The sequence below is a fragment of the Notamacropus eugenii genome, chromosome 1 (assembly GCF_028372415.1).
Source record: "Notamacropus eugenii isolate mMacEug1 chromosome 1, mMacEug1.pri_v2, whole genome shotgun sequence".
Taxonomy (NCBI): domain Eukaryota; kingdom Metazoa; phylum Chordata; class Mammalia; order Diprotodontia; family Macropodidae; genus Notamacropus; species Notamacropus eugenii.
Genome location: NC_092872.1, coordinates 323957503 through 323984834, shown reverse-complemented (window position 1 = coordinate 323984834; position 27332 = coordinate 323957503). Strand labels below are relative to the sequence as shown.

The window sequence follows — 27332 nt, the reverse complement described above, 5'->3', positions numbered from 1 at the left end:
AAACAAAGAAAGTTTTGTGGTGTTCTTTTTTTGTTTTTTAATGTATGCTTCAGTATACATTCTGACTCCATCAGACTCTGGAGGTGGATAGCGTTTTTCATTGTGGATCCTGTGAAATTGTTTTAGATTACTGTATTGCTGAGAAGAGTTGAGTTATTCATAATTGGTAATTGTACAATATTACTGTTACTGTGTATACCATTCTCCTGATTCTCATCACTTCACTTTGTATTAGTTTATGTAAGTCTTTCAAGGTTTTTGTAAAAGAATCCTACTTATTTCTTCTGGCAAAATATTATTTCATCATAATCTTAACTTGTTCAGCCATTCTACAATTGATAATCATCCCCTCAATTCCCAGTTCTTGGCCACCACAGAAAGACCTGGTATAAATATTTTTGTATATAAAAGTCCTTTTTCTTTTTTCCCCTCTCTTTGGGATACACACTTAGTAGTGGTATTACTGGGTCCAAGGGTATGCATTGTTTTATAGTCCTTTGGGCATACTTCCACATTGGTCCTGAAAATGATTGGATCAAATCACAATTCTACCAACAGTGCATTAGTGTTCCATTTTTCCCTCCCTTTCTGATACCTCAGAGTTGTTTTAATTTCCATTTCCCTGATTAATAGTGATTTAGAGCATTTTTATATGACTATAAATACCTTTAATTCATCTGAAAACTGTCTGTTCATATCCTTTGACTGTTTACCAATTGGAGAATGACTTGAATTCTTATCAATTTGACTCAGTTCTCCATATATTTTAGAAATGAGGGCTTTTTCAGAGAAACTTGATATTTTTTCCCACAATTACAATTACTGTGTATTTCCATCCTATTTGCCCTGTTTTCATCTGTCTGTGTCTCTCTCTGTCTCTCTCACTCTCATTCTCATTCTCATTCTCCCTCTTCCTTTGACCCTGTCCTTTCTGAAAAATTTTTCATTGAGAGTAAGGATCAATGTCTGCCACCCCGCTATCTTTCTCTCCTTTGTAAAAGCTCTTTGATGTGAGATAATTTACTTCATTTTACCTCTCCTGTCTCCCAATTGCATTCCTCTTTCTCCCCCCTTAATTTTAATTTTTTTAGATGTCATCCCATCATAATCAGCTGACACCACTGTCCTCTGTCTATGTGCACTCCTAACTGCCCTAATGATGAAAAACTTTTTAGGAGTTGCAAGTATCATCTTCTCATATAGGAATGTAAACACTTTGTCCCTATTGAATCCCTTATGGGTTCTCTTTCCCATTTGCCTTTTTATGCTTCTCTTGAATCTTGCATTTGAAAGTAAAAATTTCTTTTTAGCTCTGGTTTTCATTAGGAATGCTTAACAGTTCTCTGTTTCATTAAATATCCATTTTTTTCCCCCTGAAGGATTATACTCAGTTTTACTGGATAGGTGATTCTTGGCTATAATCCTAATTCCCTTGTTCTCCAGGATATCACATTCCAAGTCTTCTGATCTTTTAATGTAGAAACTGTTAAATCTTTTATATTGACTGTGACTTCATGATGTTTGAATTGTTTCTTCTAGATGCTTGCACTATTTTTTTCTTGAGTTGGGAGTTCTGGCATTTGGCCTGGGAGTTTTAATTTTGGGATCTATTTTAGGAGGTGATTCTTTTAATTTGTATTTTAGTTCTAGAATATCAGGATGGATTTCCTTGATAATTTCTTGAAAAATGATGTGTAGGCTGCTTTTTTTTTCGTCATGGCTTTCAGGAAATACAATAATTCTTAAATTATATCTCCTGGATCTGTTTTTCCAGGTCAGTCCTTTTTCCAGTGAGATATTTCACATTTTCTTCTATTTTTTTCTAATTTTGATTTTTTTTTTTCTATTGTTGCTTGATGTCTCATGGAGTCATTAACTTCCAGTTGCTCTGTTCTAATTTTTAAGGAATTATTTTCTTTAGTAAATTTTTGTACTGGATTTTTGTGCCTTTTTTTTTTTAAACCATTTGGCTTATTCTGTTTTTTAAGTTGTTTATTTGGTATTTTTTGTGCCTCCTTTACAAAGCTGTTGACTCATGCTTTTCTTTCATCCCTCTCATTTCTTTTCCAGAGTTTTCTTCTACTTCTCTCATTTAATTTTTAAAACTCCTTTGATACTCTTCAGGAATTCACTTTAGGCTTGAGATCAACTCTCATTATTTGAGGCTCTGTTACACCTTTTATGACTTTCTTCTCGGTTTGTATAGTAATCTTATCTGTCACCGTAGTAACTTTTCTTTATTGTAAGGTTCTTTTATGTTGTTATTGTGTGCTCATTTCTCCAGCCCGTTTCTTGACTTTGAACTTGAAATTAAAGTTGGGCTCTGTTCCTGGAGTGGAGTCAGGAGTACTGTCCTAAACTTCAGGTTTTTTGTGCTGCTGTGTACAGAGCTAGTTCTGGAGGATCTGTAAATTTTCAGTTCTTCCAGTTTGATAAGATCTAAAGAGGTGTCACTGCTTTCCTAACCTGTGCTGTGGTCTGTGAGTGATCTGAAGTATATTTTTCTGCCCTGGAATTCTGACCAGTGTCCCCACTCCTCTGTGACTATACACTCTAGTGTGCTGTGGCCACTCCTCACCCTGTGACTGAGGACCAAAACTGAATATGGGCAGTGCAACCAAGTCCTGCCCCCAGTGCCAACAGAGGGTTCTCTGTAATTTTCTTCTGACCAATTGTCCACCCCTTTACCATCTGTAGGCTGAAAGCCATTGTTGCTGATTCAGGTGCTTCCAAGGCCTGCTGCTGCCTTTTCTGGGCCTCATTACTGGCTTGCCCTGGAGCTTGGGGTCTCACTGTTAGTTTTCCAAGGGCCACCTGCATTAAACTGTATGCCATTCATACTGCAGTGAGACATAAACTCTTCCTGCTGACTTCCTAAGTTTTCTTGAGTTGGGAAATTGTTTCATTCCATCCTTTTGTTGGTTCTCTTGCTCCAGAATTTGTTTTGAGGCATTGTTTTAAAGGTGTTTGGAGGAGAATTTGGGAGAGCTCAGGTGAGTACCTGTTTTTTACTCTGCCATCTTGGCTCTGAGTGCCGCCCCCCCCCCCCCATTGTTATTTATGAAATATGTTTCAGTGATGCCAGTTCCTTGTTCAAGGACCCTTAGTGTCTATAAAATACACTCTTCTAACTTGGCTTTTCACAACCCAGCACTCTTCCTTTCCATTTATACATTCCTATCCTTTCTACATTTCAGCCAAATTTCCTTACTTGTTATTCTTTTTTATATGACATTTTATCTCCAGTTTGTGCCTCTTTGTCCTTGAAATCTATATAAAAATGTTTAAAAGTTGTTTTTTTTAAATTCTGAACTTTAAAGATCAAAAAACCATTTGCATATATGCAGCAGAGTACAAATAAGATTGTAATATGAAACATGAATTTCCATTTTAAACTGCTTGCTTTCAAAATAGACGCATAATTCCACGATACTTTCAGAGCTGCCTGTCTTGCTTATCTGTATGTACTATCTTCTGTTCCTTCATGTATATTTTTAAAAAGTTTAAATGGCTCTTTGTTCCTAACCTACACACACACACACACACACACACACACACACACACACACACACACACACACACACACACACACACACACACACACACACACACACACACGCCGTCCCCTTCCTCCGTACCTCCACATATTAAAATTTGAGAAAAAAGGAAAATTAACTTACTAACAAATGATGATAGTACAACAAACCAAATTCATGCAGTGGCCAAATACATAGATGTATGTCTTTAATTGTTTTCTGTCACGTCTTTTTCAAGAAAGTACATGACTTGCTTGATTGATAATAGATAGCTTGGAGATGTTTGTCCTTTACATTGATCAATATTCTTAAATCTTTCAATGTTGTATCTTTACACAATGTTGTTACCCTTTCAGAAATTGTTCTGGTTCTCTTCAGCTCACCCTGTATTAATTCATAATAGCCTAAGATTATCTGAACTTGTCTCTTTGTCCATTTTTTCCATTCGTTAATTGATGGGAATGGAAAGCAGCTCAGTGGCACAGTGGATAGAGTACTAGGCCTGGAGTTAGGGGGGGCTCTTCTTCCTGAGTTCAAATTTGGGAATAAACACTTCCTAGCTACATAACTTTGGGCAAGTCACTTTACCCTGTTTGCCTCAGTTTCTTTATAAAATAAGTTGGAGAAGGAAATGAAATGGCAAACTACTCCAATATCTTTGCCAAAAAAATTCCAAAATTGACTGCAGAGCAACAATTGATGGACACCTACTTCATTTCCAGATCTTTCTTCCTTTCCTTTCCCTCCTCTCCCCTTCAAAATCAGTGAGTTTTTTTGGTTGGAGCTCTTTTCTTCCCAGTATTCTCCTTCTTAGGCCCTCACTCCTCCATTCCTAAATTGTTTGATATGTTACTATTTTTTTAAGGTATGCTAGCAATTTTCTTATCCTCTGAGTGGTTCATGTGTCTTGATGGACAAATAGCTCTTTACATGGGTTTTGGAGGAGGTTTGCAGGGAGTACCCACAGTCCCGAAGTAGTATGGGGATATCTGAACTTAATATGCCTCACAGGATAAGTTTCTCATTGCCTTAAACTAAGGCATCTCCAACAGTATTAAATTTGACAGTTTGGGCAGTACATCAGAATTTAAGATGCTAGCTTTGATATGGTGGTATGATAAGATGTACAGATAGCTATGATAATATGAAAAGATGTATGTACAGCCTTAATGGCTGTGGCTTCCACAGTGTTTTATATGACATTCTTCTTGATAATCTTGTCCTTTGGAATTCACTAAATGCATTACTTGGACTGAATTTTTTTTTTAGCCCTTCTTGGTACACCCATCGTTTCTCCTCTCTTTGTTCATTTTACAAATGAGTTTGATATATTTTTACATCTCTCTGTGGTCATGTCTCTGTATGAATTCTACCTTGTTCTCTCTAGATTAGAGCAAGGTCTATTGATACCCTCCTCCCTTCCTCCATATTTGTATGTTCTTATCCTATTCCCACTTTTGAGAAATAGCAAATTCTACCCCTTTATTCCTTCTTTCTACACTAATCAATTCCATTTGTCATCCTTTCTTTCTCCCTTCTTAAAACATTTAGAACCACTTACCTTATAGATCCTCCATTTTCTTTATTCAACTTTTGCCAGCAACTGACGGATCAGAGGCAGTTGATTGAAAAGAAAGAGATAACAGCAGAGGGGACTAGGCGAGCCTGTACCATCTGTACATAATTGGTTTATTGATCTGAGGGTCAAGATTTGTATACTCTCTTAAGCAAGCAAGCAGGGTTATTCCCATGAGAACATTTTTAGCTTACATCTTTTACTTCCATATCTTAGTTCCTTCTGTGTAGCAACCTCAGGGTATACAATCAGGGTCAGGAAGATCTCATCCTTGCTTATCAGGAGTGGAATGGTGAGCCAACCCTGAGAACGTCAACCTTTATGCTAGTACAAGTCTCAAGTACCTCACATTCCGGACTCCATCAGTACTGGCTCTCTACAAACTTTCTCATTACTCTTTGAAGACAATTTCTGAAAGGACAATTATTTCTTCTCCCTCATTAGATTATTAACACCTTTTTTATAGTCCTTTCTAGTTACTTGAAGAATTTTACCTTTGAAGCTTTCTCTTGATTCCTGTATTTGTGTTTCAAAGTTCATAATAATTTCCTACTTATCATCTGAAGTACTTGATAACTTCCTATTCTAATAAAGATCTATTTTCCTGCCCTGTAATATTATACTAAGTTTTGCGTGGTAAGTTATTCTTGGTTGTAAGCTTCTGTATATCCTTCATCTTTTGGAATATTCGAAGATCTCTTACTTTTAGTTGAATTTTGCGTGTAAAGTTTTATGTGATCAGACTGCAGTTCCTTGGTAGTTAAATTGTTTCTTTCTGAATGCTTGCACTGTTTTTTTCTTTGATGCAAAAACTCTAGGTTTTGGTTGTAATATTTCTGGGACTTTTCCGTTTGACTAGATGAACTGTACAGATTTTGTCTTTACTTTGGCCTTTGGTTCCAATAGGTCTGGGAAATCTTGATTTATGTTTCCTGAATTATAATGTTCATGCTTTTTAACTTGTTTTAGATTGCTATGAAGCATTTATTTATTGTGTACATTCTTTTTTAATCTTTTTTTTATTTTAGACAAATACTAAAAATTAAATACATAATAAGAAAAGAAAAAGAAGCATTATAACATAAATATAAAATAAGGAAAATAAAGTCATGTGCACAGCAGAACACAGGAGAGAATTCAGAGTATATAGCAATAACTTTCTATTTCAAGAAAGATTATATATTAAATATTCTGCATTATGTTGAAAGCTGTCTATATTTGCTTTCTTGTAGATTTTCTTTATTCTCTGCTGTAGACTTTTACCTCCTTCCTCCACCTAAGATACAATTAAGCATGGATATATTTATGTATTGATATTTATGCACCTATATATGTATACACACATATGTGAATATACGCATACACATATGTGTATATATACCCACATATATGTACATATGTACGTATATATGCATGTGTGTATATACGTGTGTGTGTGTGAATATTTATAAACATATACTTTCCCTAAGAGATTCTACTCCTAATCTTTGTTTTTAGGTTTGTGCGGTTTTTTTCCTATTTCTCCTAACTCTTCTACTTCTACCCACTCTCTTGCTCTCCTATTACTTAAATTATCCCCCTTCCAACAATCCTTCACTTGTCCTCCCATTCCCATAGATCTGAACACCCTTTTGTATATTCCTTTGACTTATTTTTTCACCTTCCCCTCTAAAGATCCTTCCCTTATCCTCCCATTCCCGTTAATCTAAATACCCTTCTATATCCCCCTTTTAACGTATTCACTCACCCTTTCCTCTAAAGATCCCTCCTTTATCCTCTCCCCTCACCATCCCCTTAGAGTTTTATTTCTTTCAGAATTTCGAAGACTTTTATACTCTTCTAGAACTATATATATTTTTCCCTCTTCACCATTCTTGATGAAAGTAGGTTTCCAGAACTAACAAACTCCCTTCCCTCATCTAATTCTTCTATATTGGTTCTTCCTATCACATCTCATTTGTATAAGATTACTCTTTTAGCTGAATTACTCTTTTAGCTGTTCTTGAATAGTTTCACTTTTTGAAGTCATATCATACTCACATCTACCCTAATCTTTCTTATAAGTTACCTAATTACTAATAACAGTCTTACACATAGGTTTTACATTTTACATACATAAAAAGTAAGTCTATCCTTATTGTGCACCTTGTAATTGGTCCTTGCTACGTATCTTATATACTCTTGGCTCTTGTATGTTGAATCTTCTATTAAGTTCAAGGTTGTTGTTTTTTGTTGTTGTTTTTTTTTAACAAAAGTTCTGAAAATCTGACAATTCATTAAATGTTCTTTTTTTATTTTTTTAAATGTCTTTTGCTAGGTATGATATTTTCAGCTGGAACCCAGTTCTTTTGCTCTTTGATATATAGTATTCCAAGACCTGTGATCTTTTAGTGTTGCCACTCACTGTTAGATCTTCTATGACTTTAATTGTGGTACTGCCATATGTAAATGAATTTTTTCTTATTGCTCGTAATATTTTGCCCTTGAGCCAAAAAATTTTGAATATAATACCCCTGTGAGTTTTCCTCATAGGATCTCTCTTAGGTGATGATCAGTGGATTTTTTCTTTTTCTACTTTGCCTCTTGTTCTAATGCTTCAGGACAATTTTCTTTAATCATTTCTTGAATTATTATATCAATATTCTTTTTTTGATCATAGGTTTCAGGTTGTCCAGTTATTCTTCTGTTTTCTTGATCTGTTCTCCTGATTAGTTGTTTTTCTTATGAGATGTTTCACATTCTCTTTTATTTTTATCATTCTTTATGTTTTGTTTACTTCTTGATCTCTTATAGCTTCACTGGCTTCCCCTTGCCCAATTCTGATTTTCAAGGAGTCATTTTCTTCCTTAAGATTCTGGATCTCCTTTTCCAACTGGTTTTTCCTGGATTATTCTTATTTTCCTTTTTAGTTTTTCCTCAAGCTCTCTCACTTGATTTTTAAAGTCTTTTTTACATTCTTCAATGAATTCTCTTTGTGCAGGTGATAGTTTGACATTATTACTCTTTGGGTTAGAAGTACTGGGGTACCCTTTGCTTCAGTATCCTCCTCTGAAAACCAACCCCAGGTCTTTTCTATTCCCATAATAGTTCTCTGTGGTTGGATTCTTTCTCGTTTGTGCATTTTTTGTAATAGTTCAGTTTTTTCTCTCCCCTCCCATTTATTAATTTAATGTTAATTGTATATTAATACATATTTATAATATTATATATAATTGCATGTTAATATATTAATAATTAAAAGAGCTGTGATAAATATTTTTGTACATGTGGGTCCTTTTCCCATTTTTTGATTTCTTTGAGATACAACCCTAGAAGTGGTATTGTTGGGTCAGAGAATGTGCACATTTTTTAAAATTTAATTTTTTTTCAGTTTTCAACATTCTCTTGTTTAAGTGTTAAATTTTCTCCCCCTCTTTCTCTCCTTCATTCCCAAGATAGCATGCAATCTTATATGAGCTTTAAACTTATATTCCTATTAAACAGAGTTGTTTTGATTTGCATCTCTCTAATCAATAGTGATTTAGAGAATTTTTTCATGTGACTTTGGACAGCTTTAATTTCTTCCTCTGAGAACTGCCTATTCATATCCTTTGACCATTTATCAGTTGGGGAATGACTTGTATTCTTGTAAATTTGACTCAGTTCTCTATATATTTTAGAAATGAGGTCTTCATCACAGACGCTAGTTGTAAAAATGCTTTCCCAGTTTTCTTTTTCCCTCCTAATCTTAGTTTCATTGGTTTTGTTCATGCAAAAACTTTTCAATTTAATGTAATTAAAATTATGCATTTTGTATTTTATTATGTTCTTTATCTCTTGTTTGGTCATAAATTTCTCCATTCTCCATAAATCTGACAAATAAACTATTCCTTGTTTCCCTAGTTTGTTTATAGTATCAGCCTATACACCTTGATCATGTACCCATTTCAACTATGTTCTGATATACGGTGTCAGACGTAGGTAATAGTTCTGTTTTTATAATCGCCTCTATTCCTGGGATATGGGGGATAGTGCCTCTGGTCTCAGATCCTCTTCAGTTCTTTCCTCTGACCTTGGACTCAAACCAAGACCTCCAGCCTCCTTTAAGTGCCCACTGTCAGCAGTGTCCTACCCCACTGCTTCTGCACTCACTGGGCTTGCGCTGGTTCCTTCTTGCCCAGGGCCATGTCTCTGCAGCACAGTGGGTTTGGCATTGCTTGTCAGCAGTGGTTACCTCTATCTTCTTCATCTCAGACACCTACATCCCCTTACTGTTTGGGGTAAAAGTTTCTGTGGCTGGTGATGAGGCAGCCTCCCAACCCAGCTATCCCCAGGATTTGCCCTTGTTGTTTAAGTGATTCCTAGCATGGAGGTGTTTACGGTTCACTGGGAACAAAACCTCATCCAGGGATTTTTCTAAAGATATTCTGGTGTTGTTCCAGGAGGAGCCCTGTTCTGTCCTTACTCTTATTTATTTTCACTGCTCTGTTTGCCCTGAGGCTCTATTTTATCTTTTTTGTGAAGGAAAATCTTGAGAGCTTGAAATTTTCTGACCTACTCTGCCATTTTCAAAAAAAAAAAAAAATCATGGTTCTCAGGAGTCCAGTTTTTCTTAAATTATCTCTTTGACCTCTTTTATGGGGTACTTGTTTTTGATAGTACGTAACATACATATTTTCTATTTTTTCGTTCTTTTTCCTTTGATTTGATATTCCCTGCTGGATTATAGACTCATTTTCTGTGTAGTTTTTCTGGTTTTCAGGGAATCCATTATTTGTGTAAGGTTTATCACTTTCTCTTTTAAGCTATTTATCCTTTCAATTTTTTCTTCCAAAACTTTCATTTCATTTTAAATCACTTGATTCATTTGTTCTAGGTACTTCTGTAGTCCTTGTGGAAAGTTCGTATTTCCTTTAGGTTTCTGCTTATAGTTGTTATGGAGTCACTCCTTTTTGGGAGTATGCCTAGAATTGTAATAGTTTTGTTGATGTTTTCTTTGACTCCTCAGCTTTACCTCCTGAATTAAGACTTTCTGGCCAGGACTATACATCACCTCTTCCCCTGAGCTTCCTGCTAGACTTTTAGGTGGGGATGGTTGTCTCTGACTATTGACATCTTGAGTCCCCTTGATGCCTGTGCGGATTTCCTGGCATTAGGCTCCTAGGCTCCCTAGGATCTTTAGTTTCTTTTATTTTATCTTTAGGACCCAATATGGTGACTTAGGAGATAAGAACCTCGTAACCTCTATGTACCTGGGATGCCCTGGTCTGATCACTGCTCTATCATTCTGTTTGTTGTTGACTCGTAGGTCTTTTATACCTTACTGTGGTATTTGGGTGGAGGGTTTTATAGATCCTTGCTGACTCCATGTGTCTTTGGTTCTGTTGGAACACTGGACTTGTTTAAAAGCACTTGTTTTACTGGCTTCCCTTTTACTATTACCCACAGGTTTCTGATCAACTTTAATGCAGTTACAGGCAGGCAGAATTCACTTACCATTGTTCTTTTGGGATTTCTTGCACCTTGTTGGGTCTAGTGCAAATTTCAGGTTTTAATGGAGTAGATATGTGCAAGCTGAGCAGTCTGCCTCTCTCTATGCAACCATCCTTGCCAGAAAACCCTTTGCTTTTGCACAGGCTGTCCAGTATACCTGGAATGTGCTCCCTAGCTTTCCCTAGCTTTTGCAGGGCTCTGCTCAAGTACCCAACATTTGGTATTGTCTTTCATGTGGAAATTACTTTGAACATATTTTGTTTTTAATTTTCTTTTTACATTGTTTCCCCTTTTTCATGTAACTTCATTGAGTGCAGGCACTATTTGATTTTTGTCTTTCTGTCCCTAGCACTGCCACAATGCCTAAAGCATAGTAAATACTTCTTTGTTTAAAGTAAATTTTTGTCTATATCTTTGTTTTTATGTCACCTACATTTCCCAGTGTGTGCTTCTCTCCCTCCCTGTTGACTTCAAACTCCCAATAAACATTCTTTAGAAGAGTAAAAAAAGAGGGGAGAAAAATAGTTCAGACAAGTACATCTAAACAAAATTAGCCAGTGCATCAAAAAAGCTTGACATCCTTTGTGTTTCATACATATAGTCCCTAATTTCATGAGTGAATTGAGGGAAGTTCTCACATCTCATCTTTAGGGACTGGCTTGGTCATTATAATTCTCCAGCATTCAGTTGTAATTGGTTTGTTGCCATTCTTTTTGTTTGCATTATTGCAGTCATTGTGTATATTGTTTTGGTTGTTGCTATTCTGCTTACTTTACTTTGAACTAGTTCATTTTCTTCTCTGTATTCTTATTCATCATTTTTTATAGTAAAGTTCTATTATAGTCATGTGGCACAATTAGTTTAGCCCTTTCTTATTTGTGGTATATTTAGTTTATTTCTAGTTCTTTCATACTGCAAGAGGTATCTCCTATGAATAGTTGGATCTTTTTTTTTTTCTATCAGTGACCTAGTATGGACATTTTAATTACTACGTTTGCTTAATTCCAAGTTGCTTTCCTATATAGTTGAACCAATTTGCAGCTCCACCAACAGTGCATTAGTGTGCCTGTCTTTCATCAGTCACACCAACATTAGCTGTTCCTATCTTTGTTATCTTTGTCTGGTTACTAAGTGTGAGGTGAAACCCTCAATTTTATGTGAATGTCATTTTATTATTAGTGGTTTGGAGCATTCTTTAATACAGTTTTTAACAATTTGCAATTCTTTTGAGTGCTATTTGTTTATGTTCTCTTATTCCTTTTCATGAAGGATAACTTTTGATTTAATATTTTTGTTAGTTTTTTTATATATTTTGGATATCAAAAATATTTGATAGTTTTTTTTTCTAGTTCATCACTTTCCTTCTAATTTTCGTTGTATTTTTTTGTGTGCCAGTGCTTTTGTAGTTCCTATATCAAAAATTATCTATATGTGCGTTTGTGTGATCACCTCTAACCTTTGTTTAAGAATTTGCCTCCTAATCATAAATGTGAAAGATACTTGATTTTTCTACTTTCTAATTTTGTTTATGGTATGACTTTTAATATTCAGGCCAACATTAATTTTAAGTTTATTGTGATAGGTGATTTAAAATGTTCTAAACCTAATTTCTGCCAGACTGCTTTCTAGCTTCAAATAGGGAGTTTTTCTTAAACATTATGGGGGTTTATCATACATACTATAATTAATTCAGTTTTTAAAAAATTCTTCATCTACTCTCTTCCATAATTATACTTTGCTATTTTTTTAATCATTACCAAATGATTTTCATTATTATTATGTTATAATATTGTTGGTGTTCTGAAAATTCTGTCCATTGTTTATTCCTACTTTTTTCTTTGTTCCCTTAATATACAGATTTTTTAAAATTCACAATTCTACTGCTTAGTTCTAAAAAGTATCCCCTTGGAAGTCTGGTATAAAAATGATTGTTGAATGAATGAATGGTGCCATCACCATTTATTCTAGTACATAATGTAGAAAATCCTACAGTGCCTGGACAAGGCTCACCATATCTGAAGCTGGAACTCAATATTTATACATTGGTAGGTAAATGAAGGTAGCATTACTTCCATAAGGTAGTGCAAAATAAATGGATGCTGCCAGAGAAATGAGAGAAATTGGAGGTCCTTGAGGAAAAATATCTGAGAGAGAAAGAGAGAGAGAGAGAGAATATGAGAATGAGAATATACTTAGGGATATTAAATACTCAGGGATCTAATAGCCTAAAGTACCATATATAAAATATGAACTCAGAATTATAATACAGGACAGATTATGATTAAGTTCTACTGAAGAGGTTATCGAACATTCCTTAACTAGGATCCTGTTTATTGTGATGTCATTATGGTTGCTGAGTGATACAGTAGGTTGGTGACTGTATAGTTAGTTTTGCTATGATACTCATTTTGAAAACATGAATTTGTTCCAACCTGATTGATATATTAGGGAATGATTTGAGCATAATGCAAATTTTGTGTTTGCTTGTGCGCCATTTCTTCTGTGAGAAATAGGGAGAGAATACAGAAAATTGTACCACTTCACAATAACTCACAAGCTGCAACCCTTCTGATGCCCACTTTCACAACCAAACTTCAGGTCTCTTTCAAGATAAAGTGCCATATTTATTGTATGTTTTCTAATGTAATAGGAGCTATGGATGGAAGAGGGCTGGTCTACCCCAAATAGCTCCCCCACCTTGCACAGTAACTTGAGTTGCTTGGCCCCAGAATTGAAACCCACCTAGGCTATCCTCTTGTCTACAGCAGCATTTTCTGCCCCAAGCCCTATGGGATTCAGAATGCAAGACAAGCAGTGGCTTAAGGCCGTGGATACTAGCACATTTAACATGTGTAAAACTGATCAAATGAGATAATACTTGTAAAAGCATTTATCTAAGTTCCTGACACATTGAAGCTGTGTAAATGTTTGTTTTCTTTCTATTCCCTCCTTCCCTTCTCTAATTAAATTTTTTAGTGTTATGCCCCCAACTCCATTTTCCCTATAAGCCCTGTAGTTTTTATTACATAATTTTACATAGTACTGGTGATTTTTAGGAATGCATATGTCATATTATAACAGAATTAAGTATATGTTGTTAGGATATAAGATCAGGAGATCTCGGTATATAAGCCTATCCCAGGTGTTTACTAGTGTCTTTGGAGTTTTTGTTTCCCTCGTGTGAATTGGGGATGATGTTTGTACATCTTTGGGTTGTTGTGAGGAAAGAGATTTTAGCACTCTAAGAAAATCTTTTTCCTTACAACTCCAAGAGATAGGTAGTGCAAATATTATTCCCTGTTTACACACAAGAGAAACAAACTCTGAAAATGTGCTCTTTCAGTTGTCCACATGGGGAAATGCTAAGTGAGCCCTGGGGTCCCTCACAAGACTACAAAATCCTTGTTTTTACTTATAAGCAGAATAAAATAAGAAATGCACAAATAAATGATTAAAATTGAAGTTACAGATTACAGGATAATGGATTTAGAGCTAGCATAGAATTTAGAGTTCACTTAATATAAATTTCATTATTTTACATATGATAAAACTAGATTAAGAGGGGTTAAACCATTTTGTCAGACAGCTAAGAACTTGCAGAACTAGAATTTGGACTCAAGTCCTTTTCCTCCAAACTCAGGCCCTATTTCTGACAAGATAGATTGCTGCCAAATACCAAATTCTGTTTTCCTTCTGGAATTGTTTGGTAGAGACAAGGCAAGCAAGAGGAGAAGAAGAAGAACAGAACCTTTAGGAAGACAGTAATATAATTTATTACTTAGATGAGTTTAAAGCATCCCCATATTTTTATTTCTGCCTAGGTTCTGAATTCATAGAGGCTTAACCTATCAGTAAGAACACTTAAATTGTACTGCTACCCCAGTGCATGTGGCCTCAGAGAAGCCAATTAATTTCATTTTATGGGCTTCATTCTCAACCATAAAATGAAGGAACTGAACTAAACAATAGCTAAGGTGCTTTCCAGCACCATCATTGATATCCTAGATTCACATCCTTGTCTGTCTTCATTTAGTTGACTTTGATTTCTACTTCTGTAGCTGGTGGAAGAAAAGGTCATTGTAATGTTCATAAAAGTGTCACCTTGGTTTGAAGTTCTGTGCAGTCTTTTGGTCCTGGTTTCCCTTAAAAATATAAGTATCTTTCTGAATGTGCTTTAGGGAAATTGTGCTGGGCTTGTGTGAGTTGTACTGCTATTGGGAAGAAACAACTGGGTCCTGTTCATCATGGGAGGGATGTATTTGGGCCCCTCCTTTCCTTTCTTTTTTCACCCTTACCTTGTCCCCTCTGTTCTTACTTCACTTTTTTGAATGGGTAGCCTCACCCAGTGCTCTGTACATGGGTTGGTATCCCCACTAGCAGATAAAATTTTGTCACTTGAAATATGAAAACAATCGCCAAGGGAAAATTTCTTCTGAAGTTATTCCTAATTTCTAGCTGTTTTGGGATGATTTTCTTGAGTTTCCTGACTTGGTGACTTAAGAGGGCATCAGAGGGGAGAAACATTTTTATATCCTTTTAATTTTGAGGTTTTATTTTTTAATTCTTTGTTAGGTTTTACAAGTACCTAAACACATTTTTCTTATTATTGAGCCAAATTCACTGAACTGAGCCAGAATAGAAATGCCAGCAATGACTTTTGATGTCATGATTCATAATAGAATAAAAATTGTTATACTCAAGATAACAAATCTCAGAATCTCAAAGCTTAGACCCTCAATACATTTTGTAACTGATCAAGAATCCATAATCAGAGATTTAGAGCTAGAAATTAACTAGTCTGACTTCTCATTTTACAAATATATAGACTGAGACCCATGATGGTCAAGTGACTTTCCCAAAGGCCAAGTGTTAGAAACTCAGTACTTTTAAAGAGTGATTTGTTACGCTCTTGGTTAACTCACATTGGTAGGGATTTTTCTTTAAATCAAGCTTAAATCTTTCTCTTTATTAAATGATTGTCAGTAGATATGTCCCTTCTTTGCATGAACCTATGTACATCCCTATTCATATCATTTCAATTTAACAAACTTTTGTTAAGAATCTCCCAGCTACCAGCATCCTGTCACAGGTCTTTGGCTTATACTTACACTTCCTTCTCTTCCAGGATAACCTTTAGATGTCTTGCCATCTCTTTGCAGTACCTTGTGTAGGCTGCTTCCCATCCCTGAGTCACAGTTTTTGTAAAATGAGATTAGTTAGATTGGTTAATTAGTCTAATTGGTTAGATGCTCTCCACTGTCACTTCTAGCTCAGCATTTCTGTGTAACAACATAGTGTCTTCTGAGGGGCTGGCTCCCCAATAATAGAAATTGGAGAGTCCTTCTGCCTCCCTTTTGTATGTCAGATTTCCTTTTGAAATTTTCTTCCTACAACTAATGAATAAATTCCTTTGTTACCTCTTCCTTTAGTTTCATGCAATGGATACTTTGCACAAAAACATCTATGATATTTCCAAGGCCATTTCTGCTCTGGTGCCTCAGGGTGGTCCAGTTCTTTGCCGAGATGAAATGGAAGAGTGGTCAGCTTCAGAAGCCAATCTCTTTGAGGAAGCCCTAGAAAAATATGGAAAAGATTTCACTGACATTCAGCAAGATTTTGTAAGTACTTTTCGCAGTGATGCTAATAGTTTGTCTTTAGATTAAGTGAATGTGTGATTGAGGGATTTTTACTATTTGGCCAAAGCATAGGGAAAGTAATCTGTAGTCAGATACAGTTAAGGAAAGGGGAACCAATTGGCTGTTTTACCTCAGTCAACATCAGGATGATAATGAAAAAGGAAAAACTATTAGATTTGCAAATCACTTTGCTCAAAGCAGTACAAGTACTACACATATTTTACAGATAAAGTAACTGAGACTTGAAAGTTTTTGACTTGCCCATGATCATAAAGCTATAAATCAAGATTTGAATCTAGTTCTTGGAACTTCAAATCAAGTGCTCTGTCACATTACCTGTCAACATTTTTCCAGCCTCTCATTTTTGAAAGTTATTTTGAAGGCATACATAACTTCATTCTCATTCCCTTTTTCTGTCACTCTCATCTCTCTCTTCCACAGCCTTTCTCCCTATCCTTCCCTCTCTCATTGCTTCTCTTTCATCTCCCTCCTCCTCTCCCTTTCCATTGCCCTCCTCCCCTCCCCCCTCCCACATTCCCCAGTATTAGGTTGTTGTCTCATTATTCTCTCCTCAAATGCTATTCTTTTCTCATTACAACGTGGACTTTTCTGAGGCAGACTTTTATAACTTTCTTCCCCTTTTGAACCAGAAATAAATGTCATCATAAAAATTTTGAGGTTTATTTTCCCTTCTTTGCCTTCATGTGGAATTTGTACATTTGACCCAGACAAAAAGGTCATAAGATAGTTTAGAATTCAGATCCATAATGTTTTCAGTTTAAGAGTATGATGTTAATGGAATGATAAACTACAAGTGATATAACAAGAATGAAGCTTTCAACATGACCTATCCACATTTCCATTGCCATCTTTTTGAATAAGTGAGTATTATTTGGCTCCGTGAGGTATTTCCCCTGTCCTTGTTTGTCTTTTTGACCTTGTTACTTCCCTTACCCTAGTGTTACAGTAACTCCTCTTTTGAAAGTGGTTAGTAGCTCCAGGTGCTTGAACTTCTTTAGGAGGCAAGCTCTAGGGCATTTCTTCCTTGCCTATATGTACCATATATAGAAAGGAAACTGTTGAATCTATCTTTTCTATTCAGCAGGAACTGGGATGCAAAACAGTTGGGATAGAAATAGGGTGTAGTGGAAAGAGCACTGACTTTGTAGTCAGAAGATTTGAAGTTTGCTGCCTAGTGTCTTTGTGACCCTAGGAAAGTTACATGTACAGATGATAAAGTCTTCTCTGTAGCACACAAAGATGAGCCCCAAGACCATTTCTCTAAATGTTTTTGCCTTATGTCTCTTTCTTCAAATTCCACATACTTTATTGTATCCATAATTGTCCATCTAATGTGGGAACAGTTGTCCATTTTCGGCCTTTATCTGATACCAGAGTATTGCACACCTAAGAGTAGAAGTCAGTACATCCACAGGAGTAATGTTAATTGTGTTACTGTGGTCTCAAGTATTGTAGAGCCACCTATTTTCCTTTCAGATGGTAAAACTATTTATTAAACACTTCAGGCTTCTCCACAAAGAAATAAACAGCCTTTTCCCTCCCCTCACGTAACTATCCCCAAGGACTTGATGCAGTCTGTCTCAAGCTGCCTCTAAACTTTTGGGCATGCCTTTCATCTAAAACATCTTAACTTGTCCTTCCTGGCACATAAATTGCTTTACCCTTTAATTTCTTCCATTTACCTTTTTTTCTTATCTTGTCTTTGCCTCTTCTTGAGTCTTTCTCTTCAGATTCTTATTCTTGAATCACTCTTGATCTACACAATTCAGCTTCTCCTTCATTTCTCTCTCATAGAAGCTTCAAATAGAATACGGAACACACTTTTCACTCTCTTTGTTCATCTCAAATCTTTCTTCTCTATCTCTTTTCTCCAACTGAAACTGGAAGTAGAAGACGGAGAGTATGAAGAGGAGGGTAGCCAGTATGGCAAAAGGCATTTACTAAATATGTCATATGAAAATAGAATGAAATGGAAAATGTTTATTCTAGAGAAGGGAAAATTTAAGGTGTGTATGCTGCTTTTGAGTAGTTGAACAACTGTCAAGTGAAAGATGATTTAGACTTTTCTCTTGATTCCAGAGAGCAGAACCACAAGTAAGGGGTAGAGTTTCAGAGAAGCAAATTTTGGCTTAATTTCAGGAAAAACTTCTCAAAAAATTAAAGTTGTCCAAAAGCAGAATAATGGGCTGCTTCAGGAGATAGCAGATTCTCTCTTCTGCTGAGTCCTTTCTGGATATGTGATAATTCAGATTCCTTTTTGATTGCGTTAAACTTCATGACTGTCCTTTAATCCCCAATAAATTAATATCTCCAGGACACTAACTGGGATTTTCCTTCTTCTCTGCCTTGGTATCATGGGTTATGATGTATGTAAAGTGTGCTTCTCACTTAACTACACCAACTTGATTGATGGCAGGTGTTTTCTTTCCATGTTCCCAGCTTCCATGGAAGTCCTTAACCAGCATCATTGAATACTATTACATGTGGAAAACAACAGACAGATATGTTCAACAGGTGAGAACTCTTTGGCTTCCAGATATAACCTGTTGTGTTTTTTCACAAGAGTTTTACTCTTAATTTGAAAAGTGAGTATTACTTCCCTTGCAGACTTCTGTTGCCTCTATACCTGAGAAATTGCCTTCCCCTGAAACTCCTTAGGATACTTTTACAGTGTGTTAGGTATGTGCCTATCACTGGCTCCAGGGCTTTTTATTTCTCTGGCTTTGACACTTTTCGTTACTCAGTCTCCTTTCTGTCCCTTTCTCTTTCACGATAAGACCCTTCCCACTTACCTTTCCTGGGTGTGAAGGATATGAGTGTGTAAGGGGCTTAAAATCCACTTTGAGCTTCAGTTATATGCTCTCAAATACATATTCTCTGTCATTATTTACACGTATGCCTCCCTTTCCCATACCTTGTTTAAAGCAAAAACTTTCCTTACTAGTTATGAGAATGTTTTAGGTGTGCAGCTATTTGCATATAATGTATCCTGTTTATGCAGATGAGTTCAGATGTGTGACTGTGCTTTGTCACTTGGAATATGTCTTCAAAATGGACAAAATGTGTATGTGTTTGAGAGAGTTGTATAAAATACTTTATTTTTCCTTTTCTTTTTTTCAAATAAATTTAAAAAAATAAATCTAAAAATATATGCAATATTACTTACACTTGAAGTGTGAGAGAACTGTAATTGACTGTTTTACTTGAGGTAGCTACTCTTACCTTGCTGGGAGTTAGAGCCTTTTAGATCAACTCTCATTCTTGTGTCTTGGGAATGGTGTGTACATATCCACATTAAGGAGTCATGGTAGCTGCCCAACAAGAAGAGAAATCTGACTTCAGAAAAGGGGTGAAATTAAATTGAAACTGATATAGAGAAAGTATTAGGAACAAGCCTTTAGTCTTTATTATGAGACTCTAGGCTAAGTAACTTTTTTGCCAGTTAATACTAGTTTGCTATGTTTTTTGTCTAAAAGTTATTTGTCTTTGTTCTGGCTTTTTATCATGAACATTTATGGCATAAGAATTTGATTGTAATTTGACTTAAAAGTATAAGAATTTGGTAAGTCAGAATAGTAAAAGAGGAAATTAATTTCTGTTTAACGATATCTCAGATAAGAAATTATTGTCAGTACTACATAAAGAGGGACCTTTAACCTTTAGGAAGAACTGTCTGTTCTCCTCTGAAAGCATGTTAACAAAGGCCATGCCCAAACCTGTTTCTTTCATCAGAACAAAGAATCCCATTTTCTTTCTCCCCACTCCTTAAGTCATAGCTACACTTCCCTTTATGTAGTGATAGACAGTTTGTGTAGCACTGCCTTTCTTTTTCTTTCTTCCTGCTTCTTGAACCAGGTGTTGGTGACCCTTTTGTCTCTGTCTCTATTTGCAGAAACGGTTGAAGGCAGCTGAAGCAGAAAGCAAGTTAAAGCAAGTGTATATACCTAACTAGTAAGTGTCATTTTCATACAGTGCATTATTCTCAGAGTCCTGGGGAAAGGCACATAGAATACTATTTAGTGAACAAACAGTGTGCTTATTGACTGTACTGTGTTCCCAAAATTTTTGCTAAATGTTCTCTTCTGCTTTTCCTTTTCCCTGATCTTCCTAAGACATTAAAAGTAGTAGTGTGTTTTCTTTTCTGGAGTCAGCCTTTTACAGGTTTATATGAGTCAACAAAAAAAACTTTGGGCCAAGAGGAGCCAAATATTTTAATAATTTAATTCTGTGACCTCAATCCTTTTTAACTTACCTCTGCCTGAATGGTGAAACATTTCCAAGGGCCATCAAGCTTTTCCATTTGGCCTCCTTGATATTCATTTTGGAGCTAGAGTCCTGTTTTTTCCTTTTTGGGGAATGTTAGGACACGAAATGAATATGTTGGCATCATGCTAGGGATCCTTAGTTCCTCCCACTGCATCTCCAATCTGAGAATTCACTCATTATCTTTTCCCCAAAACCTGTCACTTACTATAATTTGTTTTGTTTTGCCAAAGGTACCATCGTTCTTGTGGACCACATTGGTTCACAATTTCATTATTATCTTCAGTTCTTCAGTCTACCTCACCCCCTCACTTCCAGTGAGTTTGTTTTCGTTGCCTTTTGATTCAGTGGATAAAAGGCTGGGCCTCAAGTCAAAAAGGTTGATTTTCCCTGGTTCAAATTCAGCTTCAAACACTTACTAGCTGTGTGACCCTTGGCAAGTCAAGTAATGCTTTTTGTCTCAGTTTCCTCATCTGTAAAATGTGTTGGAGAAGGAAATGGCAAACCTCTCTAGTATTTTTGTCAAGAAAGCCCCAAAGGGGCTCACAAAGAGTTTGACATGACAGAAAAATGACTAAATAATAATGATGATTCTGTCTCCAGAATATATCTCATGTCCATCCTCTTCTTTTTCATTCACCAGCTTGATTCAGGTAGGTCCTCAATATCCCTTACTGTTACTGTTGTAATAGCTTCCTAATTAAGTTCCCAGCTCTGTATCTCTCCCATTTCCAGTATATTCTCCACATAGGTATAGAAGAGATAATACTAAAGCGCTAATCCCTTAGTCTACTACTGTTTCATTATCTTATCATTTATCTTTTTCTAACCAAGTTCAAAGGCAAGCTTGTAAGTATAATATAAAATTACCTCAGAAATTGCTCATAGTAAAAATTTTCTCATTATATAATAAGCTCCCAGTATTATTATATAATCAGAATCCCTACCATTATAAAATTGGGGAAATTATCATCCATCACAGTCTCATCTTAACTTCTCCCCTACAGTACTCTTCTCATTTGCTTAAACATATCCCTATGAGTAGCTGTATAATATTAACAAATAATGCAAAGATGTAGATAAATATTTAAACAATGTTTTGACTGTGAAGAAGATTATAGCCAGAATTTCTTTTGTGTACTGGAAAATTAAGGGAAAGAAGTTACTTACTAGACTTCTAACCAATGACTCTCTCTGTTTTTTTCCAAAATCTTTGAAGCACAATCCAAAAATTCACTTCTCTTCAGAGTGTAGTTAACTTAATTCCTCTCAGAATGACATTTTACTTAATTCTCAAAAATGTTGGTTCATTGTTTATCTTTTCCCAGCTTAGTTCACCACAGGATGACAGTTCAGGTTTCTCGATTTCTCTCAAATTTTCTTCTCAATAATGTCTTCACAGAATATAGTAGTTAACTTGAGCTCTCATGAAGAATGAAAGACAGTTAAGTCAGTTTGCCTCCAGAAGGACAATTCAACATCACCTTTTCTCCCTCATCCTACCCAGAGAGCCATACCCTATAAGAGGAAGGGAAACCAATTTTCGCCAAACTAACATATCCAAAAAGTTATACGAACTATTTGACAGCCATGTTCCTCCACTTGTTCACAGTGGGGATAGGTATCATATCTCTTTGAGGTCATATCTGGTCATTATAATTTCACATTTTTCAGTTTGGATTTGTTGTTGCTATTCTTCCCATTTACATTGTAATCATCATGCATAATGTTTTTCTGCTTACATCTCTACATCTCTTTGCATCTGTTTAAGTCTTCCCAAGCTTTAATATCCATCATATTCATTGTTTCTTACAAAACATTGATAATAGCACATTTTGTATTTTTTAAATTAAATTTTATTTTAGTTTCATAAAGATCCTTCTCTCCCTCTCACCTTCCCCATCCTGAGCCCCATTGAGAAAGCAAGAAAAACAAAACCTGTGTTCCATAAGTTCTTTCTTTGTGCATGTCCCCCAAAATATGTCTCATTCTGTACTCTGGGTCTGTCAGCACACTATGAGGAGGTAGGTAGCATGTTTCACTAAGAGCCCTCTGGAATTATGGTTTGTCATTGTGTTGATTATAGTTCCTAAGTCCTTGAAAATAGTTTGTCTTTTCCTTTAAAAAATTATTATTTATTTTTAGTGTTCATTTTTTTTAAAAATTTGAGTTCTGAATTCTTTCCTTCCCATCCCTTCATCTATTGTGAAGACAAGAAATATGATATTAATTATATATGTGCAACCATGCAAAACATATTTATATATCAGCCACTCTGCAAACAAGGGGAAAAAAGTGAAAAAATTTTACTTATGCATTCAAATTTCATCAGTTCTTTCTCTAGAGGTAGATAGCATTTTTCCTCAAGTCCTTTGACTTATCTTGGATCATTGTATTGATCAGAATAGCTAAATTGCTCAAAATAGTTTGACTTTACAATATTATTATTGTATAAATTGTTTTCCTAGTTCTATTCACTATACTTTGCATCAGTTCATATAAATCTTCCTAGAAAAACTTACAGTTTTTCTGAAATCATCCCCTTCATAGTTTCGTATAGCACAATAGTATTCCATCCTCATTCATATACTATAACTTCTTCATCCATTCCTTGATTGATTGGCAATCTCTGTTTCCAGCTTTTTGCCAAGAATAGTTATAAATATTTTTGTACATATGGATGTCCTTTTTCCTTTTTGTCTAAGGATATATACCTAGTTAGGACTATTGCTTGGTCAAAGGGCATGTAAATTTTAGTAGCTTTTTGAGTATAGTTCCAAATTGCTTTCGAGAACGGCTGGACCAACAGTTCACATCTCTACCAACAATCCCCAGCTCTATCAACAATACATGCTTATTTTCCGTAGCCTCACCAGTATTTGTCACTGAACTTTTTTTTGTCAATTTTGCCAGTATTATGGGTGGGAGTTGGAATCTCAGTATTATTTTCATTTGCTCTTTTCTAATAGCGTTAGAAAGCATTTTTCATATGGCTATTGATAGCTTGCATTTCTTCCCTTAAAAACTACCTATTCATATTCTTTGACCATTGAGAGAAGAATGGCTCTTACTTTTTTGAATTTTAATTAGTTCCCTGTATATCTTAGAAATAAGACCATTCAACAGAAAAAATTAATGCAAAGATTTTTTTTCCCATTTACCTGCTTCTCTTCTAATTTTAGCTGAATTGGTTTTATTTTATCTTCCATAAGCCTCTCTATTTCTTGTTTGATAGTGAACCTACCTCTTCCTCTGTCTGTAGAAATGACAGGTAATTTCTTTCTTGCTCCTCTAATTTGTTTAAGATCTCACCCTTAGGTTCCCATTTGGAGCTTATCTTGGTATATGATATGAGTTGTTACTCTCTATCCAGTTTCTGCCAAACTGCTTTATAATTTTCCCCACAATTTTTTCCTCAAATGGGTTTATCAGATAATAGGCTACTAATCTGCATAATATGTGCCCGATTAGTTTTCCTACCATATCTTAACCAGTACCAATTTTTTTGATGATTACTATTCAAGATCTGGTACTCTTAGGTCTTCTTCCTTCCCACTAGTTAAAATTAATTGCCTTGATATTCTTTAGCAAATATTTATTAAGCTCCTGCTATGTATGAGGCACTATCTGGGGTTACAAGTACAAAAAATGAAATAATCCCTACTGACAGGGAACTTACATTCTGAAGGGGGTGACAAATACAGATATAAATAGGTAGTATAAAGTAAATTAATGCAAAAATAAAAAAGTAATTAAATGCAGGATAATTGGGGGGAGGAGGGAGAAGGAAAAGCACTAGCAGTTGGGATCAAGAAAGGCTTTATGCAGAAGATTGTGCCTGACCTGAATAAAGATGTAAGGGATTATAATGTGTAATGTATTCTAGACATGGAGGACAGCCAATTGAGCGTCAAGAGTTAGGAAAAGGAACCAATTTGCCTCCAACTCACAGTGTGGGAGGGCTGGTAAAGCATGGTCCTCAGTCAGTGAATATCAGCTTTTTTTCTAATTGTTTCTACCATATAAAGTGCTCCTTTCTGTAATAATTTTGTTGTTTGCGTGAGGTGTTTCTTTTTGTCCTCACCTTCCTTGGGGGCAAATGCCTTATGGTGGAATTTCTGGATCGGTGGTAGAGAACCTACAGCCTCGAGGCCACATGTGGCTATTTTGGTGCTTCAACCTTTTGACTGAGTCCACGTTTTGCAGAACAAAACCTTTTATTAAGAGGATTTGTTCTGTGAAGTTTGGATTTCGTCAAAGGGCCACACTTGAGAACCTAGTGGGCCACATGTGGCCTTGAGGCCACAAGTTCCTCACCCCTGCTACAGGTCAAAGAATATATTTGGACATTTTAGTGGCTTTCATCACATAATTCCATATTGCTCTCCTTAATGATTAGAGTAATACAAAGCTCCACTAGCAGTTCATTGATATGCATATCTTTCCAAAATCCTTCCAACATTGACTTTTGATATCTTTATCAGTTTGCTGGGTAAGAAATGAAATCTTTTGAGTTACTATGATTTACATATCTCTCAATTTTCATGATTTGGAACATTTCCAGAATATGGTTGTTACTAGTTTGCATTTCATTTGAGAATTATTTGTTCATCTCTTTTTCTTACTTCTCTATTGAGAAGTGTCTTTTGGTTTATTTCTATTTTCTATATATTTTGAATATCAGACCCTTCTCAGAGATGTTTAATATAATTTTCCTCCCTCAACCACATCCATAGTCATAGTTGATTAGAAATAGAAAAATTACTAAATTTTCTCATGCAAAAGCTTTTCAGTTTTATATGATTGAAATTACGCATTTTATCATATTCTCACTTCTTTCCCAAGTTTGTTTACACCGTAGCTGTTAAAGGTATATGATATACTTGTGTTCTATTTTTCTATATTTTCCTTAATATTAAAGTTTCATAGTCATTGAGAATTTGTTGTGGTGATAATAATAATAGCTAATGTTTACATAGAGCTTTCTTTGTGAAATGCAGTGTACATGCACTCTTTATAATTATTATCTCATTGATCCTCGCCACAACCCCAGGAGGGAGGTGCTATTATTATCCCTATTTTACAGATGAAGAAATTGAGACAAAAAGAGATTAAGTGACTTATCCAGCATCACACAGCTAAGAAGCATCAGAATCCAGATTTGAATTCGTCTTTGTGACTTCAGTTTTGGTGCTCTGTCCACTGATCACCTAGCTGCCCAATGATATAAGCTGTTGAATTCTTAAACAAGATGCAGCTAATCAAAAATAATGTCTTGTAGGAAGTGAATTTTAATTCAGGTGTGATGAGAAAGGTGATGGTTCTAGATTGGCAGACAGGAAATGATCTAGATAAAGAATAGAGGTTAGAGTTTACAAGACTCTTGTGGACGTAGGAGTTTGAAATGATTACCGCATAATTTGAAGAGTTAATTAAGGGATGGAGAGGTAGAATTTCTTGTATTGACTCTGCACAAAATTAAATAATCAGTGCCTATTTTTTCCCTGATTAGAACATAAATTTCTTGTTTTTGTTTCCTATTGCCTGTACCTGGCACATAGTTAATTATTTAAGGAATGATTTGTAAAATCCCCAGTGCCTTTAGTTTTATGGAAATGAAGGAAAAGAAACTAAATTTTAAGTCATGTGGATAACTGACATGAATTTAGGAGAAATGAGTCCATTTTTTCTTTTTGTATTGGTTTCAGTAGATTTTCCTTTAATTTTCCTACTTATGTGCTATGAAGTTATTGATTATTTTTATTTTATTTAACAATTTTGGTGAATGTGTATAGTTAGCCAATTTCTTTCATGTATTATGTTGGGGGCTTTTAACAGTTCTGTTGTCACATTCTGAAAAGTGTATGTTAGGTTTGAGGGCTGTTGTATTTGAATTTAAATTGAAAATCAAATATCATCTCTATTGACTTCCTGTTTTGTCTTTATTTTTAAAGTAACAAGCCAAATCCAAATCAGATTAATGTAAATAATGCCAAGGCTGGTGTTGTCAATGGCACCGGAGTACAGGGTCAGAGCCCAGGAGCTGGCCGGGCCTGTGAAAGCTGCTATGGTAAGTACCTCAAGGACATAATATCAGCTAATGCCACACCCTTTCTATGATAACCTAATAGTGTAGCTACCTTTTTTTTTCCCCTTTGCAGAACAGGTTTCTTAAAAGTATCTTACTTGGCTTAGTCTTTTTTTTTTTATCACAGAGAAAGATTGTTAGGACATAATGTCATATACTGAGGGAAAAGGATAGGGTAAAATTACAGGCCTAAAGAAATTGCTATTAGGCAAACCCTAGGAGGCATTAGATTCTTCTTAGGATATTGATAACTAAAAACACACTTCGGGAAGAGTCTCCTGGATGACAAGTTGCAAATGTTGGAAGTCTTACTAGGTATTAATCTAATATTAGGTGCTCACACATCAAGGAGACTGATGGGACTGGGTTTTTAACCTGTTTAGTAGTAGGAATAATGCTGGTTTCTCTATTTCTAACAGTTCATAATTTCCTTTTGTTTTTAAGTGTTTAGTTTTCCTGAGGGCAACTGAGTATTTTGTTTTATTTTGTTGTGGTGGGATGATATGGAGAATCTGTAAATGATCTTTGAAATAGTTCCAATTAAGAATATATATATTTTCAACTTTGTTATCCATAGCCACACAGTCTTACCAGTGGTATTCTTGGGGTCCCCCTAACATGCAGTGTCGTCTCTGTGCATCTTGCTGGACATACTGGAAGAAATATGGTGGCTTGAAAATGCCAACCCGATTAGATGGTGAGAGACCAGGACCAAACCGCAACAACATGGTATGTGGAGG

At 35.5% G+C, this 27332-nt stretch overlaps 1 protein-coding gene and 1 long non-coding RNA gene across 12 annotated transcripts in view; one reads left to right on the top strand and one right to left on the bottom strand.

The window, feature by feature from the left end:
* MTA1 (metastasis associated 1) overlaps window positions 1–27332 on the top strand; it is a 239907-nt gene that overhangs the window by 160842 nt on the left and 51733 nt on the right. For all 10 annotated transcript variants that reach the window (XM_072629652.1, XM_072629661.1, XM_072629656.1 and 7 more), the window contains 5 exons: window positions 16014–16202; window positions 18681–18755; window positions 20134–20192; window positions 26459–26574; window positions 27170–27321. In XM_072629652.1, coding sequence (XP_072485753.1) covers window positions 16014–16202; window positions 18681–18755; window positions 20134–20192; window positions 26459–26574; window positions 27170–27321 — 591 coding nt within the window. The remainder of the gene's footprint in view (window positions 1–16013; window positions 16203–18680; window positions 18756–20133; window positions 20193–26458; window positions 26575–27169; window positions 27322–27332) is intronic.
* LOC140517984 (uncharacterized) lies at window positions 12525–26461 on the bottom strand. 2 transcript variants are annotated; one of them, XR_011971803.1, is made up of 5 exons: window positions 20494–26461; window positions 19464–19552; window positions 17924–18121; window positions 16002–16157; window positions 12525–12728 (listed from the first exon to the last, which is right to left on the bottom strand). It is a non-coding gene; the product is annotated as an uncharacterized lncRNA (long non-coding RNA). The 2 variants fall into 2 exon arrangements; XR_011971804.1 differs by having other exon boundaries at window positions 21675–26461.